Below are 18,825 nucleotides of genomic sequence, written 5' to 3'. Positions count from 1 at the left end.
GCATACATTTTGCAACACAGCAACTTCTTCGTAATTGAACACTAAAATTCAAAATTTGAGCGCTAAGCCCCAAAAAACGTGAAATGTTCCTATTTCGAAACCATTTAATAATTTCATGTGGATTTTATGTTTATGACGTCATATTTTTTGTACAGATAGAAGTTTGTGTTTGCTTTGTGTTGGGAAAACTTTTCCGATTTCTTTTTTCATAATAGCGAAACCAGCTGGGTATCAGAAAGGTTATCTATATCAAGAAATCCCTAGACTTATAGTTTTTGCATACCTTTTTATAATACTTTAATATTACATAATCATGAATGCAGGAAATACTTGTGTTCCTGGCGCAAAATAGGAACAATCAAAAGTCACGCCATTTAACATTCAAGACACAAAAACATATTTATTTAAATTTGTTGTAACTTAAAGCTCGAGTTAACTAGTTCTTATACATGTCGCATAGCACCTTTTCCATGGGCGTGTTCCCAATTGTGCGCTGAAAATAGATGGACTCGATCTTGTGGGAGCTGATCATGCGCAGCAGCGGCAGCATGAGCAGGAGTCGTCCGAATCTGGCTATCTGGGCGGTGAACTGCGTCTTTGTGTGCTGCGACAACATCACCTGTTTGTTTAGTATAATCCCAATGAAGCTTTCATCAGTTTTGAAAACTATAGCATACTTACGTGCGCCTGATCCTGAAGATTCTCAATCTGCGCCGGATCTTTAAGTCCGCGCGTTTCCGGCCGGAACAGAACTATCGCCTTGAGGCATGCGAACTCAGCAGGATCAACCAGCACCGCCTTGTATTTGCAAAAGATCTCGTGGAGCGTTCGCACATCCGCCGCCAGCTGGCAGCACAAATTGTTGGTCATTCAATGTAAGATGTAGTCCGGTAAAGACTTACCTCCTCCCTAGTTATGCAAGTGTCGCCATTGGCGTTGTTCTCCAGATTGTTGCAGTGCTCCGCCACCGAGAAGAGGGCGCAGCCGGTGGGATCCAGGGGGATGCACCATTGGATGGCGTTTAGCAGGAAAAGCTCCGACCAGGACTCCTCCAGCAAAATTACCTGCAAACAGAGGATATTTCGTTATGAGTTGAGTGAATTCGTATCCCATTAACTGACTCTTTCTGCTGTTAATCGGTATTTAGTGTTAACCCACCTGATCCCGAAAGGAGAGCCTCGCAAAGCTGGGCAGGTTCTTGGCCCACTTGACGGCCATGAAGAGCAGCCGGGCACTCGTCTCGTAAACTGTTTCATGTTGATGGGTGTACAGATTGGGCGACATGAACTGCGGCATGATGAAGCTGGAGTCCGATCTGCTCACCGCATGCGGCTCCTCGTTGTCATTGGTTACATCTATGGAGTCGTCTGTCAAAAGTGGGATAAATATGATGTTAAAATATGATAACTACAGTAAGCAATTTACTAAGAGTTTATAAATTATATGATATTTTTATAATCATTACTCGTAGAGTAAATGCCACTGCCATATTTTGAAGTTCTAAACTCCATAACTCAGCTTATTTTAATCGGATTTTGAAGTGACACACCTCTAAATGTTTCTGCCGCAATTCTCTAAAAAACTGCATTCAAATTTATAAATTTATTTTTTTTTCAATTTTTTGTAATTTTTTGATGTTATGATGTTGAAGAAATTCAAAAAAATGAAGAAATGTCCCAAGTCTGAAGTTCTAAACCCCATAACTCAAGTTATCTTAATCGGATTTTGAAGTGGCATACCTCTAAATATTTGTGGTGCAATTCTCTAAACAACTGCATTCAAATTTATAAATTTATTTTTTTTTCAATTTTTTGTAATTTTTTGATGTTATGATGTTGAAGAAATTCAAAAAAATGAAGAAATGTCCCAAGTCTGAAGTTCTAAACCCCATAACTCAAGTTATCTTAATCGGATTTTGAAGTGGCATACCTCTAAATATTTGTGGTGCAATTCTCTAAACAACTGCATTCAAATATAGAAATTTATTTTTTTTTTAATTTTTTGTCATTTTTTGATGTTATGATGTTGAAGAAATTCAAAAAAATGAAGAAATGTCCCAAGTCTGAAGTTCTAAACCCCATAACTCAAGTTATCTTAATCGGATTTTGAAGTGGCATACCTCTAAATATTTGTGGTGCAATTCTCTAAACAACTGCATTCAAATATAGAAATTTATTTTTTTTTCAATTTTTTTTAATTTTTTGATGTTATGATGTTGAAGAAATTCAAAAAAATGAAGAAATGTCCCAAGTCTGAAGTTCTAAACCCCATAACTCAAGTTATCTTAATCGGATTTTGAAGTGACATACCTCTAAATGTTTGTGGTGCAATTCTCTAAAAAACTGCATTCAAATTTATAAATTTATTTTTTTTTCAATTTTTTGTAATTTTTTGATGTTATGATGTTGAAGAAATTCAAAAAAATTATAAAACGTCCCATTCCTTAAAAATCACTTTTAAAAAATGTGATATATTTGAATATATCTTGTAAATTTCTATAGATTTGCAAAAAACTTTTTTCACGAACAGACTTTATTATTTTTTCCCCAATTTCTACCGATATTCCAGAAAATGTTGAAATTTCTCGTTTGCACTTCCACCAGCTAAGTAACTGGTATCTGATAGTCGGGGAACTCGACTATAGCATTCTATCTTGTTCATATTTATTCATATTTATATGAATATTTATGTTCATATATTAAATGAACATATATATTCATATATTAATATATATAAATATATGAACATATTTATGTTCATATTTATTTCATTGCACCAGTACCCACCATCATTGTCATTTTCCATTGTGGGACTGGATGAGCTGATGGAGGAGACGCTGCCGCCAGCGTTGTTCTTCTCCTTGGCGTTTTCCGGCGCCGGAGAGCTCGGGTCGATGGAGTGGTTGCTGCTCGAGTTGGTCGAGTGGGAGACATTGCCACTGCTGGCCATCTCCATGCCGTAGGCCTTCTCCTTGGGCGAGTGGTGCACTCCGGCGGCATTGAACATGGGAAAGCTGCCGGCGCCCATGTGGTTCGCAGCCAGTTGCATGGAGGAGGTGAGGTGGTTGTGATGCAGCAGGCGCCCCGTCGGCAAACTGCCCAATGCTGTTTAGGGATCAAACAGAAATCAAGGTAGGCCATAAGTGACATACGTTCCAAACTATCAGCTGGGGGGCAACCCCCCCAGCAACTACTTCTACTCACAGGGCGGGGGCAGGAGTCCGGAGCCGTAGCAGGGCGGAGACAGTAGCACGGGTGGTCTGCAAATTGGAGTTGCCCGCAGATTTCGGGCGGTTAGTTAGACTTATGCAAATGACAGGCCAAGCACAGCAACTGCACTCGGAAAAAAGTCGGACTACATTTAGGAGTCTTAAAGAACACAGCATAAGCTGCTATGTAGCAAGGATTAAGGAATCTAGCGTTAGCAGTAATTCCCTTCCGGTTTTGGTTCTTTGTATATTTTCTTCGAGTGCAGCGGCAGAGATACACTTACCCGAAAACCCCAACGGCCACGGCGGCCTCTCGCAGCGCCCGTCCGTGTTCCATCTCCCGCAGAGTCTCCGGCCGTATAGTGGCCGTGTTGCGGGGCTGTCGCTCATTTTGCACGGCTGTAATTGGAAAACAAATGCAACTACCATGAGCACTCGGAATCTAGTTGTTTAGAGGGGACTGGGAGTGGGACTGGGACTGGGACGTGTCCGTAATGAGGAAATGTCACACTGGCAAAATCGCTCCGAGCACTGGTGTTAGCACAGGTATCGCAGGATGACAGGACCTAAAAACCAGCCGCGTGTGCCTGGCCTCTGCTCATCAGCATACGGAATGGAATGGAAGCTCCGGCTGAGTGGGAGGAGCTGGGAAACAGGGCCATCCATCCATTGATGGCAAATTGGTTTTGTGGTCACGTGCCGCTCACGCCCACAAATTGTTTCGCCATTTGTTTATGCAATTTCACCGCACAATGAGGCCGGGCCACAAAAGCTACTTCGCCGCTAATGGCGTATCCGCAAACTGTGGCTATTTTCCATACGGCTCGCATAATTTACGGCTAAATTAAAGGATCCACAATAGAGTCGGGAAAGTGTGTGAACCGTGCCTTGGGAGCAAGAGTATATTGTGTATTTATTTGATGGCCACGAGACCAGAATGCAAAGCGAAAGGTGTGAAGATGCCGGCCGATTTGGTTTACTTAAACCTAATTTGTACATTAATGACCTATAAATAAAAATGGTGGCAGTTAAGTAGCAGCTAATAGTTCGAGCAGAATAAAATTAAAAGTACAACTCAGCTTTTCGACGAGTATAACTTATTTTGCCCCCTGACTCGTTAAGTACAAACAGGTAAGTACAATTGGTTTATATTGATTTTATAAGCCTGAATCTGACTGACGGCTGCTGTTTGTCTATTTGCTATTCAAGGAATCGAACCACTGTTCGCAGAGTGTGTGCAGACATCGAAACAATGAAGACAACTTTCAGTCAAAATGAACAATTGGGGTTCAGTGGAGTGGCAGCGGCAAAGCTGCATAAAATCTGTCAAAGACAACAGGAGCAGCAGGTAGCAAATCAATTGGGTGAGCAATATGTAAATAAGGAGCACCCGCAACCCGAAGTGAGCCACCCTAAAATGAGGACGCTCCTGCGATGGGTTTTCGACGTGGGAAAGGGTGAAAGGGCGCACTGATCGGGGTCACGTGTTCCCCGGGCTTTTGAGGTCCTGTTAAAGACCAATTAAACGTGCTTCAGTTCATTAGAGCGCGCTGGAGTTGTGATGTGATGCGATATGATAATGCAGTTGGCAAAATGGTTAATACCCACCGTCCTTGTTCATTCCCATTTGAAGGCACTTCTTGAGCCTGCAGGCCTGGCATTGATTCCGATGGGCCTTGTCCACCACACAGCGACCCGTTCCCGCCTGGCAGCTGAAATGGTAAGCAGAATCGATTAAAATAGTGCCAGGACATAATCAGGTTATCCTGCGCAGCTAACGAGATTTCTAGTGTCAAAAATTGCAACATTTGTCGATTTCGATGGCGAACACAAGGCCACAAAGCCGCAAATCCTCACTCAGGCCAACCGAGCGGAAATCCAGAATCCAGCCACAAAAGCACTTCTGTATCTGCTAGATACAGAACCTGCTCCTCTCTTCCGTCTCACCGACCTCTCGTCCTTTGTTCTGCCCTAGTGGAACTTTAATCAAATCAGGGCTGAGTGGCATTCCTCCCACTCGACATCCATCGAAATCCATGCAACCATTTTTAGCCCAGCCATCGCCTGCCCTTTTGCACACTAAGCCTGCGCCAAAATTCAAAGATGGCCAACGCTCCTAGAAATCTCCAGCCAGCCTTGTTTTTCCCATTTTATGTTCTTCGTGGCGCCTCTGCTGGAAATCACTTAGCGAATTGTATCCTTGAGATACAGCCCTTGTCTAGGTACGTATATAATTGAGGTATTTTGTGTATGCAAATGCTAGATTTTCGTAAACAAATCAAGTAGATTGGATATGTGTGAATGGGCAGCTCATTCCTTTGGCATTCAAAGTTTTGTGTGTCTATAAAGTAATCGCATAATACTGCCATTGCCCCAACCATCAAACATCCAGGAATAGACTATGAACGCATTTGTGTATACTAAAACTGGGAAATAAAGGACAGATTTCGGCTTCATATGCTCTACAAATGATGTGTACTTTTAAATTGAACAAAACTGGCGGCGTCATCCGATCATATGCACATAGAATAGAATTTATTTTTTAAGTAAAGGGAAAATTGAGAAACGATATACTTTAAGTTAAACAAGTATTAAGCGCATTCTTCCTCAGCCGGTGAACAATAAATAAATAAAATCCATAAATTACATAGCCTATTCCACCAGCCATAAAAAATCGAATATATTTCTAGCCCGTCCTTGGAACATTCCTCTGGCCACATTCGAAAGTTCTGATTGGAAGCAATTGATTATAATTGAAAACGGCTTAATGGGGCCACCGGAGACAAGGATATAAAAAGGACCAAGGGCCAGATAGACTCTGTCGTCCATCGGGAAGCAAGTCACGTCGGTGAAAATATACACTAGACCTGTTATCCCTTCTCCATGTCTGCAGTCTATCCCTCGCCCAGTCATTCCCGTGCAGGGGAGGATGCTGCTCTATTTCATCCCGCAGAGCCGCACAGAACCGCCCCCATTTTTTGACTTTGTTGCGATTCGGCTTAGTCGATGGACGAAGATGTCGGGCGGGCGGACGGAGGCGGGTGCTGGGTCACATTTGGCCAAGTGTTTTGCGCCTAAGCCCTCCATATCAATCTCCTGGGACCAGGACACGGATATAGAGATTTCGACGTTTGTGATTTACCGCGCCCGCTGGAAAGCCGCAGAGCAAAACATGCATTACTGTATCATAACTTTATGTTTTTGCTGGCATTGATTCCGTCGCTGGGATTATGGTACATTTTTACCAGATTTAATGATAATTGAAAACTTTGATTCGTGTGTTTGCCTCTCCTCTCTCGTCTTACATTTTTACATTTGGAAAATTCCCACGTCAGAAGAAAAGTTTTAAACGAATTCACTTTAAATTCAATTACATTTTAAGCTGCAATCCGGCGAGGGGAGCGAAAGTAAAGTGGCATTCGCACATGATGCCATTCTGGGCACAAAGTCAACGCGAGGGCAAATATGCGCATTCAAAAGTTGACGCTCAAATCCCAAAGATTTGAATAATTGTAATGAATTTGCCAGAGCTCCGTAATCCGCCAGACGGGCCTCCGGGCACAGTGGCCCACACCCATTCCGGCGCCACCCACTTTTGGGCAAATGTTGCAGCATTTAATGGAAATGAAATGGTAATGACTGGATTTGGGAGCATAGTTAGGGCTACACTGAAACAAAACTGGCATCATCCTTTTGGCACGCGTCTAAACTGTTTTATTTCTCATTACTTGGTTGCTAGCTTCATACCTAAAGTATAGTAATACTTACAAGGCTGAGATTACCACTTCCAGCCTATAGGACATTATTACTTCACCCTCTATATGAAGTATACGAGTATTTTCCAATTTGCAATACCCAAATTTCTCTCTGTGTGCACTCACCGATAAATGAGCTTGCGCCGCACGCTGCGCTTGAAGAATCCGGAGCAGCCATTGCAGGCCAGGATTCCGTAGTGCTTTCCCGAGCTGGTGTCGCCGCACACCACGCAGATGAGGCCCAGGTTCTGACCCTTAATCCGGGTCATCGATGAACCCTCCGCCGCCGACGAGTGGTTCATGGAGTTGGCTGCCGCTTGGGCCGCTGCCGCCGCAGCCGCTGCAGCGGCACCGTGGTTCCAGCTCAGCAGCCGACCGGCGGGCACGTTTGGGGCGGCGGGATGCGAGGGCGCTTGCTGTGTGGGCGGTGCCACGCCCCCCGATGTCGGTGGAGGCGCCTGTCCGTGCATCGGCACCGGCGGCGGAGTGTAGCAATGCCGCTGCGGACTGTGGAGCTCTGAAGTTTTGAAAGCGATTAGTAAATGGTATCGGAATTGTATCTTATTTTTATCTGGGAAGTAACTACGGCCTTTTAAGGTCATAGGACAGAGGACTATATGGGTTATAAATCGTAGCTCTTATATAGATCCCGAGTTTTGAAAGCTTAAATATTGCAAATTAATTTTTATCTAAATAAATAAATAATTATCATGTCTAAATAGGCTAATAGCTTATATAAGAATGTAAATATGTAATGTATAATTGAATACAATTTCCACACTACACCTAACAAGTAAAGATTGACCTTTGCTAATTCATTGTATTGTACACATAAAATAAATTGTATCTTCCTGTGCATATTAAAAGTATAATTCCCTTTAATCGACATTTCCATTGGGCTTACCAGAGAGAATTGGGAGATATAATAGGAATTAAATGATTGATCTCGTTGAATCAGAGGCTTTTGAAATTTGCGACCAGATTTTAGACCAGTTACAGCGGCGTAATGGGTGGTGCAATAAAAAATCACTTATGTAGTTCATATAAATTAAATCCCAATTTGTCAGTTGTACCGGATTGCGGAAGCCAAGGACCTGCCGATCTTATCCCTGCGTGGCGACATTGACGCCCTGTAATCCGCAAATATATTTACACATTCAATTAGGGTGCCATTAAGCCAAACGGCTCTCGACCAGAGCGTGCCGAGCAATCTGTGCTCAAAATTTGCCTCGGGGGACGATTGTTTTGCCATCACACCCTAATTTGATTGTACTTCCCTCACTGATTTTTTGATGCACTTAACCCTCGACGTTCCAAGGACGAGGACACATTTGTTACACTCGCCACTTGGCTGTGCGCTCGACCATTTGGGTTCGTGGTTCTGGTTCTGGTTTTGGGTTTGGGTTTTGCTTGGGATTGGTTTGGAATGGAAAGACATAGTCAGGAGGCCTTTCAGCCGGGACCAACTGGCAGGAGTGCGGTCCAAAGCCGGAGGATTAGCGTCATATGCTTGCATTTTCCGGGCACCGTCTTTGTTAATTTTATGGGCTCGTTGAAATTCACTTTGGCACACACAAAAGTGTTAAGGGCGCCGGATGGCTGTGTTATGAATTTCTGACATTTTTGGCGGCCTGACTCGGAGTCTAATTCAATTTGCTGATTATCGCAAATTGAATTTGCCTGGCCATTCGTGCATGCCATCATGAAGTTGGGCATCGATTTAATTTGAGTGTCTCCGCAGACAACTCGTTGCTGCAAATTGGTAATTAAATTGCCAATCTGCGATCAGAATCTGATTGTTTCTTTTCATGTTTTAATCAAGACATTTTACACTTGATCCGGTCCAGCTCCAAAACATATTTTCTATTCAAATGTATGAATTTCTTGCCCTTAAAAAGAGAATAATAAGATGCATAACTTTTTCTGCAAATACATAAATATTTAGAAGTTGATTCGTTGACGATATAACATTAATAATTCGGCACTGACTATTCTCGGAATGATATTTTCTTTATTAGACATATTCCTTGTATTATTTATATTAAAATATATTCTTTATTATTTATGTAATATGCAAAGGCCCAGCGAATTTTAGTTTAAGTTTTTTTTTATATTTTGTTCTGCGGCTCACGTTTTTAGAAACCGCTAAATAATTAATAATACATAATAAAGAATAGGTTGCCGTCGGGTTATTAGTATGTCAAGTCAGTCGTTTTTTGGTATTTGAATCTTTGGCTTTGCAACCGCTCCTTTTTTTCCCTTAAAAGGAACCCTTTTTAATTTTTTCTATCTTATGCGTCCTAATTAATCGTGGGTGTAATAAGCGTAATTATATTTCACACACAATTTCCCCACCAACGTGATATTGTCCTTTTTTAAATTTGTTGCTAAAGGGATTTTTAACCGGCCTTAGCACATCCGCTTTTTCAAAATATATCTCACTTTTTAGTAAGGAATCAATTTCTTTGTGATCCAGACATTTCACAGCTTAATAAATATATTTCATCACCATGCTTTTGTTTTTATTAACACATCAATTTACCTTGAGAAGATGGTCGCGTTTCGGAGGAATTTTCTTCTTTATTCATTTTGCTGGGCTCAAGCGAACTGCGATGGTAGATCACACCTGGCTGAAAGGTTCGTTGCCAATCAGCACTATTCTATTTCTGAGTATTTATGAAAGTCCACTTTAAATCGCACTTTTTGGGGGCATCGCATTAGGCTCCATATTAAATTGCGACCGTAGAGTGGCGACGGCAAGTGGAGAGTCCTGTGATGCCCGCTGATGAAACCGAACCAATCCGATCCGACGGCGCTGCGAGTGTGCCGCGTTGATGATGTTAACGTCTCGATGTACGATTTCAGATTCCGGATTTCAGATTTATCATAAAAGCGTGACAGGAGCTAAACACCGACGTGTCCACTCCAGCAGTCGGCCAACCAGCCAACGGGCCAACCCCGGACTAGGGTAAAAAAAACCATATCGCAGGATATAATCCGCGGTCGCTGAGTGGGCAGAGAAGTCCTTGTCCGCGTATGTGTGTGTGAGGACAAAAAGCACGGCACCCAGCACCCAGCACACACACACTGCATACACACACACACTGCATACACACAGACGAGCAGCAAGAGCAGAGAGCATCGAGCATCGAGCAGCGAGCAAGGAGCAGCGAGCGAAGGATAACCGCACACCACCCACCCACCAACGGAGACTTTTAGTGGCAACTCTGGTGGCGCATTTGCTTGTTGGCTTGCTTTGATTCGTTCCTTCTTGATGCTGCGGCAGGAGCTCGTCCTCGCTGTTAGTGTGTCGGTGTGCGGGCCTGCGAGTGTGGGTAAGCCAAGCCACAATCGCAATCTCCAATAAACACCCGGCTCTGCGCTCTCTGCGCACACACACAAGCGCACACACACACAGGCACTCGAAAGAGCAGAGAACGTTCGGTAGCCATCATGACTCAAAAAAGCTGAGCGCCGGCGAGCGGAAACGGAAGTGGGCGGGCGAGAGGAAGTGGAGCAGAGCAATGGTGGCGCCCCACCAATACAGCCATGTAACGGATGACGCAGCTGCGCGGCTGGCGCTCGTATAATCGTCTTGGGTTTTGACATTTTGTTTTTGTTTTATAATACCCTTTGTGATGTCGGCGCTTTCGAGCTTGCCTCGTCCTGTCCCTCGATCCTCTCGCCAACGATTCTGCCCCCCTTCTTAACCCTCTGCCAACGACGTCACTCTTGGCCTCCCATTCTAACCGCCCCCAAAAGCCCCAACTGCCACCCAGAAATTGCCGCCACCCAGTAAACTGTAATTGAATTGAAGGAGAAAATGTTTTTGCTGCTGTCCTGTGGGTGTACTTGGGTCTACATCAAGTATATGTAAGCGTACATACATTCGTGTATAACCGAAGGAGTTTTAAAAATTAAATGCTTATAACATAGTTTTTACATTCTATGTTAATACTTTTTCAATTAAATGCGAGACTAGATTTAACTGTAATATCACAACCATTTAATATGTATATCTGAAGATTCGCATTATAATTTTTACATGGAAAATGAAGTGAAAACAAAGGCAGTTTAAACAAATGGTAATATGCTTCTTGTGTTAAAAGATTTCACTAATATTTGCTCACCGTTTTTATTCTACTTTTTATAGTGAAAATGGCGAATGGACAAGCCAAAGTTTATATGAAGTCTAATTTATTTAGACAAAACAGTGAAATAAAATGGCATGTTTCATATTATTACCAATTGCTCCTGTGAAAGGTGTAAGGTAAAGCTCCTGCAAAGGTTTATAGAACTTCGAAAAAAATAATCATAAAATATTTGAGATGTTGTATCTGATGGCGTGCGCAGTCTTATTTATGCATACACATTTTTATTTACTCATTACTCATTACTCATTTTATTTCAAGCAAATCAAGGCTTTCTGTGTGAAAAGAGAGAGAGAGCTAAAAGTGGTCCCAGGTCCACTAATCCAATAATCGATAAAATGCTCGCAGGACCAAAAGGGGGGGCATGGGGGAGGGGAGTTGGCTCCGTTGTGCTCCCCGATTTTGTTGTGGGGCTTTTGCCATGCTTAATGCGCCGACATTAACTTTGTAACAAATGAGATGTCGGAATACAACAGTCAGGATCCTGGCAAGCCACAGCCCCTCGCCGCGCTCCCTCCATCGCTCCTTTCGCCGCTCCTTTCTGCAATCTGGCTCTCTTTGCGGGGGAGAAAGCCAGAGAGCAGCTGCGGCTGGCAGAAGTTTATGCTCGGGACAAAAGTGAACAAATGCAAAAGTCAAAGCGCTTTGCCAGCCTGGCCACGCCCACCACGCCAGGGGAGGAGCGAGCGAAAGCGAGATAGAAAGACAGCGACAGGGAGAGAGAGAGAACGGCGTTATCCTGTAACAGCCGTGCACCTAGGTTGCCCGTCGGTGCGAGCGAGAGCAACGACCTCGTGCGAGCAGGACGAGCAGAGTCGACGGGGTTGGTTCTTGACATTTGAACGGCGACATTTCGCATCGCCAGGATACATACACGAATACTCGTACACCCACTCCCACACCCACACCGAGGCGAATGCCACCCACTGGAGTGGGCGGGGGGTGGGCAGCCCTATCAAGTGCAGTGCACTTTATTTAATCAATCAAAATTCATGGACTGCCTCCTTTATTCAACATTCAGACACTTTGTATCTTTGATTTACGTTCCGGTAAAGTGGGATTACAAGGAACTGTAAGCCCAGTTATGCAGTTTACTATTGTAATTTAAAGGCCACACGTTTATATAACATTCTTCGTCAACTTAATGACACATTAAATAAAATGTGTAAAGTGTGAGGTGCATGTGCCGCTTATCGGCCAAAATATAATCTGAAGTGTTTTAAATTTGTTTCATCAACCCAAACGTTTTGAGATTACAAATTGCCGACTAAATTGTTTCTGATTATCTATAAACAGTTTTAAACTAAATATATGTACGTCTAGTAGTAAAACGTATTTGAAAATGTATCACTATTTTTATGAGTTTTAAATCGAGACCAGTAACAGGGATTCAAGAAATTGATAGGTTGTTCAAAAATTTGACCTTGTTTGACCTAGTTGATCAACTTATTTTTAAGGCCAATACACTTGCTTAATCGCAGCATTCTCTGTCCATGTCTAAAATTTTGTTTTTTTTGCCAGCTAATCATTGACCTTTTGCGCCATCAAAACTTGGGATTTTCCACAGGGTAATCTTACTTGAATGGGGAATCTGTGCCAAAGTAGATGTATTATTCATTGAACCTTAAATTTAAATTCTGAAATAGGTAAACGATTAGGTCCCGAAAAGTTAGCCCTTACAATATTTCCTTTCGAAAGCCAGATTTAAATTTAAATCAAATAATATCCTATAATAGGTAACTCAATGTCGAAACGCAATGCCGACTAGCTGAGGTATAAAAGAAGGCACTTTTTGGCATTGACTACAGTTCGAAAATAAATATCAAAATGAAATTAATGGTGATTAAGCTAATGGTCAGTAAAGTTGACGTAATCCTAAATTTTTTTTACTCTTCTAGGTTGTTCTGTTTGCCCTGATGGGCACTGCCTTGGCCAGACCGGGATACGATGGGGCAGCAACCGCCCAGTTTGGTCCAGGATCCGTTCCACAGATCGGCCAAGGAGGGTACGGCAGTCCGCAAAACGGATACGGCGGATCGGCTTCCCTGAGGGGAGGATACGGTGGCGGGCAGGGTGGATATGGTCAATCTGTTCCACTGAGTGGACAGGTGGGATACGGCGGCAGTCTGGGTGGTTACGGCAGCGCACAGAAGGGATATGGTGCATCCGTTCCCCAAAATGAATTCGCAGGTGAATACGCAGCCCAAGGCCGTTTGGGAGGATACGGCGAACCCGCTCCCCAGAGTGGAAAGTTAGTATATGGCGGCGGTCAGGGAGGCTACGGACGACCAGCTCCCCAATTGGGCCAGGGATATGCCGCAGAAGAGCTCGAAACTGGACCCCAATTTGGCCAGGGAGGATTTGGTCATGGAAACTGTAAGCACGAGCATCACAATCACCACGGACATAGTGGACGTTACTAAAACAGTAGCCTTATCTATGAACAAAATAAATTAAGAATACTAAAATTAATAAATCTTTTGAACTGAAAAATGTTTTCATTTATTGCTGTTATTTATTCACACTCAATTATGAATTAAATTATTAGCTGTTGTATTCTACCACATTGTTTATTATATATTTTGATTGGTTCGCACTATTATGCTCAAATACCTAAGCATTTTTGAACTAACGTAATAATTATCTATCTTCAATTTCCCAAATCTCAGTCCCTAAAATTACTTTAAATAGTTTATCCAACCTTATCGAGTTCCTAAGACTGTGTTTTTAAAAATGACAATACTTAAGGATACTTAAGGATTCAATGCTTGGTCATATTTGACCAATACTTAAATTATACTACTTACATACATATACACTCCTTCCCAAATCGAAATATTTATATATTGTTATATATTTATATTTGTGTATATGAGTATATTTCTTGTCTGAGATTAACATTTTGTTTTACGTATTAACGAAGTAGACGATTTTTTTCGTATATTTTTTTCATAGCGCACTCCTATCTATAAACTTTATCACCAAAATACTACATCTATGGAAACCTAAAACACTGAGTTAATTTTGTAAACAAATTTGGAATATGGTAAGGAAACTGCTTTATAAGCTTTTAAAGTTGAAAACGATGCTTTCGTCCATTTTTTATACGTCAATACAGTTTGTAATAGATTGGATGTGATGAATTTTTCTTTGAGAATTTTAACTGGGTATCAAAAAGTCAAATCGTGTTAGATAAGATATACCGAATTATACATATTAAAGTAAATAATAAAATAAACATTTTTATAGGATTCTTCTATTAGTGTATTAAACCGTTAATTTGACTATTAAATTACTCTTTTTTCATATTATTTATGATGATTATAGCCTTTTAAATAAAAAGTTCGCACACGAGCACAAAAAATAAATCAAATAGACAATATTTCCGAAAAAAAAACAAATATTTCTGCCTAATTGGTGCTTCCGCTGTCTGTGATTAACAATTCGTTTGTTTTGTTTTCATTTAAGCATTGACCTCTTGGTTATGTTATCAATACTTCGATTTTTTACAGGGTAATCTTATATTAAAAAGAGTATAATTTTACAGCTTTAGATTTGGCATATTTTTTTATTTAAATTCTTTATACTTAAAATGAAAAACTGTTTAAAAAGCTATAGCCCCATATATAAAAGTGAAATACTTATAATCGTAACAAGCTGTATCAGTAAATGATATTTTATAATTGTCAATCCATTAATGAGTACGCTTCCTAGGTATCTGAATGTCGAAACTTGGTTAGGAACACGCTTACCGATTGGGTATAAAAAGAGGCCGTTTTCAGAGCGGGATTTAGTTCAAAATTGAAATCAACATGAAATTACTGGTAAGATAGCTGTGTAAAAGAAAGAATAGCAGGATCTTACATTTGTCTATCCTTTAGATTGTTTTTCTTGCCTTGGTGGCCGCTGTTTTGGCCAGACCTCAATATAACGGCGGCTTTGGCGTTCAGGCAGGACATGGCGGCGGTGGCCATGAAGGATTTGTTGGCCCAAACGGCGGCATTGGTGGACAGGCAGGATACGGTGGAGGTCCTAGATTTGGTGGAGAAGCTGGTTTTGGTGGACCGGGAGGACATGGCGGCGGACACGGAGGGTTCGGAGGACACGGAGGGTTCGGAGGACACGGAGGGTTCGGAGGACACGGAGGGTTCGGAGGACATGGCGAACTTCACGGACACGTTGGAGGACATCGTGTGCGCTACTAATTCCCCAATAAATTACCCGTCTTAAATTATTCATGAGTGAAATAATAAAATAATTATTTTTTGCCATTTATTTGAATACCTGTTGTTTTCGTTGATGAGATCTCCAGGATATACCCTGCATCGGGGGAAGACGAAACACAAAAACAGCCCGAACCACTCCATTATATAAAAAGGTATTAATAATTTCAAATTTTTAGCCGCTCTAGTGTAGAAGACACTGCCGCTAGATGGCGCTCGTTTGCGAACTCGGCATCTCCATCACACCCTCTTTAGCTGAAGAACGGGTATCCGATAGTCGATGAACTCTACTGCACCGTTCTCTCTTGTTTCCATTAAACAGACTTTATTTCGTATTTCTATAAGTTATTGAGCGAAAAAAATAAATATTATAATTATATTCAAAAAGGAATACACAAACACCTTTAAGCCGTAAAATTGTTTTAAAAATAATTATTGTAATTTCACTTATTTTTTTATTTATATAATCATGTAACGAGAAGTTTTTGGGACAATATCAAAAAATATCTTCGCCAACTCGGGGATGATTGCGAACAAAGGTTAATTTTTGAACGCTCTGTTGAACAAATCAATCTCAGACTCAGGTATAGCCAGGTTCATGTACCCTCCAAATTATGGCACTGAATGTGGCATGTTTACTTTTCAAATTGAGCGCACAATACAAACCAAATGCGTTTGACACTAAAGTCAGATTGGCATGCTCGCAAATCCAGGGACCTTTCATCGTCTCGCAGAATATCACATTGAGAAAATTAGCTGTTGGAATGGGAAAATAATAAGGGATCATAGACACACATTGAGGAAGGCACAGTTACTATTTCATTATATTTTGAAGACTCAGTTTTAATCTAAATAGCAATCTATAGGTTTGTTCAATTGTTTGTTCGGTGTTTTCATTTATTTCGTTTGATGTTGTATATGGGCTTTATTTTGAATATTTATTTACAATTTATTTAAGACTCGTTACACCCTTGCTCAAGTCAAATATAGTAACAGTTGCAATAAACAAGCTTTCAACTTATTGCTTACGTGTCTCATCAATATAATTTACAAGAAAAACTTACTTAAGGCTAATCTCCGTTGAAGTTTTACTTTATGTCTCTGTGCTTCACGCATAATTTACTTTACGGATATTTACCGGCTGCTTATGTTGATGCTTCTTTTATGTTGTAGGTTGTGTATTTTTACTAGTGAGAATATTGGTTGGTTAATTGAGAGTATATATAATTACTATATATATCTGACTTCTATATACCATTTTTAACATTTGTAATTTATGTACGTTCGTTTTTACGAATTGGGCTTTTACTATGCGCTTGCGGTTGGTTTTCTTTGTATAAATAAAATAGAATATTTTTCGCTTTTGCTTCGCTTCGAATAATACATGCCATATACATACATAGAAGAAAATGCTCGATTACGATTCTCATAACTTATGGTTCGACGTTAACCAAATGAGGCCCTCGGACAGGCCATCGCCGGATGTGGCACATGATGGTTGTACATACCAATTGCGATCTCTTATTCTAGTTAAACCTAGTTTTTCCTGGATTTCATGGGGTTTCATTGCTAAAATAAGAACATAATATTAAGCAAATAGAAACAATTGGATAAGCACTATACTAACCATCAGGCAGATCCTGCTTGTTAGCAAATATCAGTATGATGGCGTCGCGCATCTCCCTATCGTTAATTATCCTATGCAGCTCCGTGCGTGCCTCGTCTATCCGATCCCGATCCGCACAATCCACGACGAAGATCAGACCCTGTGTACCCGTGTAATAGTGTCGCCATAGCGGTCGAATCTTATCCTGCCCACCGACGTCCCACACATTGAACTTGACATTCTTATAAGTGACGGTTTCCACGTTAAAGCCCACAGTGGGTATCGTTGTAACAGATTGGCCGAGTTTCAGTTTGTACAGAATCGCTGTGGGTTGGCAAAAACAAGATAAGTTTAGAAACGCCTAGGATTTATAAACAAAATTATTCGCTCAAATTCGATTACTGATAGTACTGCCTCAACTAAACTAGCAAAAGGTATTTTCGAAATTGAAGTGAAGTTAGGATTTTGTTTACATTTTGTTGAAGTAAAATAAGAATAAAAAACAAAATACTAAATGCCCCGCCTCGGAAAAACTCGTTTACATTATTCAATGTCACTGAACTGATATAAAAAGTTTGGTTTCCGCTTAGGGAATAATTGTATGTACTATGTCTGAAGCTATGTCTATGTTATGCGCACTAATCAGGTCCAAAATCGAATTCAAGAGTCCTTCTGATATGCTCACTTGTTTTTCCAGCCGCGTCCAGTCCGAGCATGAGAATTCGCATTTCCTTGTTTCCGAAAATTTTCGATAGTAACTTTCCCATGGTGCTGATGTGTCATCCATTAAACCTTAGCCAATCTGAAAAACAGTTCAAGTAGAGTTGACGACTTCTTTCAAATAAGCATATCGGTAAGAATAGCTGGGCGAGATTCAGGACAGGGTCAGTGAATTTCCAGATAATAGGGCCATTGTAATACAGTTTGCAGTTAACATATCAATTTATGATATAAGAACGCCGTCGCGCTAAGGCGCGTAAGTGATACATTAATATACGAAAATACATATGTAGCAACATATGTACATATGTATACGGATGGCACGGGCACAGGCAATTTGGTGGCCATATAGAGCTCGAGCGACGGCGGAAGCTAAGAGCATTATTTTGCATAATAATTTCACTTACATTGTCATCAGTTCGTTGCTAAAAAGCGAGAAAAAAAGTGGAGAGGCAGAATTTATCAGTGAAGAGCTTGCAGCACACAGTCGCACACACACAGACACACACATGCTTACAGATAGGAAGTACAATTGGACAGATAAACACACTATAGTGTCTCGCAAATTGGGGCAGAGTTATCTCAATTGCAGGCTTATCGCTGGCTCCACTGAATGGGCGGGTAGATCCGCCAGCCCCTCCCCCGCCGACCCAGCAAAGCCGGCTTGGGAGCAACGATATCGGATGGTTTTCGAAATTTACGGAATCTCGCTCGCTCTCTCGCTACTGCTTGCCTACGTCACAAACACGCCCGTAACACACATACACATGTATACACACCCAAGTCTCCTGACGACCGCCGTTACGCACCGCTTTCCAGCCCAATTCGTTCCACGCCGGCCTGAAATCCGTTAACATGTAGTGCCAAAGTGTGCGGGCCGGGGCATAAAATGCATTTGCTTGCACACGGCGGCCAAAAACCTATAACTAACAACAACAATTTTGCACTAATCTTCTTGTATTTATATACACATACACGAAGCAATGTGCCCGTTGGCGCAGAGCGGAACAAGATCTTCGGGAATTCCAGAACATACGCTAAAAAATGCACATAACGCGTAGGATAAATACCAAAAATACTGAATACTAATTTTTCATTTTTCAAAGTGGAGTGAAGTGATTTTTAGATGGTAATATATTTAGCAGCAGGCGTGGATTTAAAA

General features: G+C 41.4%; 3 protein-coding genes across 7 annotated transcripts; 1 reads left to right on the top strand and 2 right to left on the bottom strand.

Annotated features, from left to right (window-relative positions):
- Positions 1–372: 372 nt before the first annotated feature.
- LOC6548348 (photoreceptor-specific nuclear receptor) lies at positions 373–9,927 on the bottom strand. The gene is made up of 10 exons (XM_001975483.3): positions 9,506–9,927; positions 7,090–7,480; positions 4,817–4,920; positions 3,493–3,607; positions 3,204–3,259; positions 2,787–3,104; positions 1,159–1,367; positions 903–1,064; positions 682–846; positions 373–619 (listed from the first exon to the last, which is right to left on the bottom strand). The coding sequence occupies exons 1-10, from the start codon at positions 9,549–9,551 to the stop codon at positions 437–439; spliced, it is 1,749 nt and encodes a 582-aa protein (XP_001975519.2). The 5' UTR covers positions 9,552–9,927; the 3' UTR covers positions 373–436.
- Positions 9,928–12,927: 3,000 nt separating this feature from the next.
- LOC6548349 (spidroin-1) lies at positions 12,928–13,607 on the top strand. Its single transcript, XM_001975484.3, has 2 exons — positions 12,928–12,953; positions 13,013–13,607. Exons 1-2 carry the CDS (start codon positions 12,942–12,944, stop codon positions 13,535–13,537), a joined length of 537 nt encoding a protein of 178 aa, XP_001975520.2. The 5' UTR covers positions 12,928–12,941; the 3' UTR covers positions 13,538–13,607.
- Positions 13,608–16,133: 2,526 nt separating this feature from the next.
- Positions 16,134–18,709, bottom strand: LOC6546766 (ADP-ribosylation factor 6). Of its 5 annotated transcripts, none has more exons than XM_015156206.2 (5): positions 18,473–18,709; positions 18,071–18,088; positions 17,629–17,745; positions 16,965–17,267; positions 16,134–16,906 (listed from the first exon to the last, which is right to left on the bottom strand). In XM_015156206.2, the coding sequence occupies exons 3-5, from the start codon at positions 17,708–17,710 to the stop codon at positions 16,764–16,766; spliced, it is 528 nt and encodes a 175-aa protein (XP_015011692.1). In that variant the 5' UTR covers positions 17,711–17,745; positions 18,071–18,088; positions 18,473–18,709; the 3' UTR covers positions 16,134–16,763. The 5 variants fall into 5 exon arrangements, with proteins under 5 accessions (XP_015011692.1, XP_015011691.1, XP_026836458.1 ...); XM_015156205.2 differs by having other exon boundaries at positions 16,149–16,906; positions 18,443–18,709; XM_026980657.1 differs by lacking the exon at positions 18,473–18,709 and adding an exon at positions 18,181–18,432 and having other exon boundaries at positions 16,149–16,906.
- Between the last annotated feature and the right edge of the window lie 116 nt (positions 18,710–18,825).

This window comes from Drosophila erecta, unplaced genomic scaffold (assembly GCF_003286155.1).
Source record: "Drosophila erecta strain 14021-0224.00,06,07 unplaced genomic scaffold, DereRS2 tig00000092-arrow-pilon, whole genome shotgun sequence".
Classification (NCBI taxonomy): Eukaryota; Metazoa; Arthropoda; class Insecta; order Diptera; family Drosophilidae; genus Drosophila; species Drosophila erecta.
The sequence above is the reverse complement of the archived record's forward strand: the minus strand, read 5'-3'. Positions and strand labels throughout refer to the sequence as shown.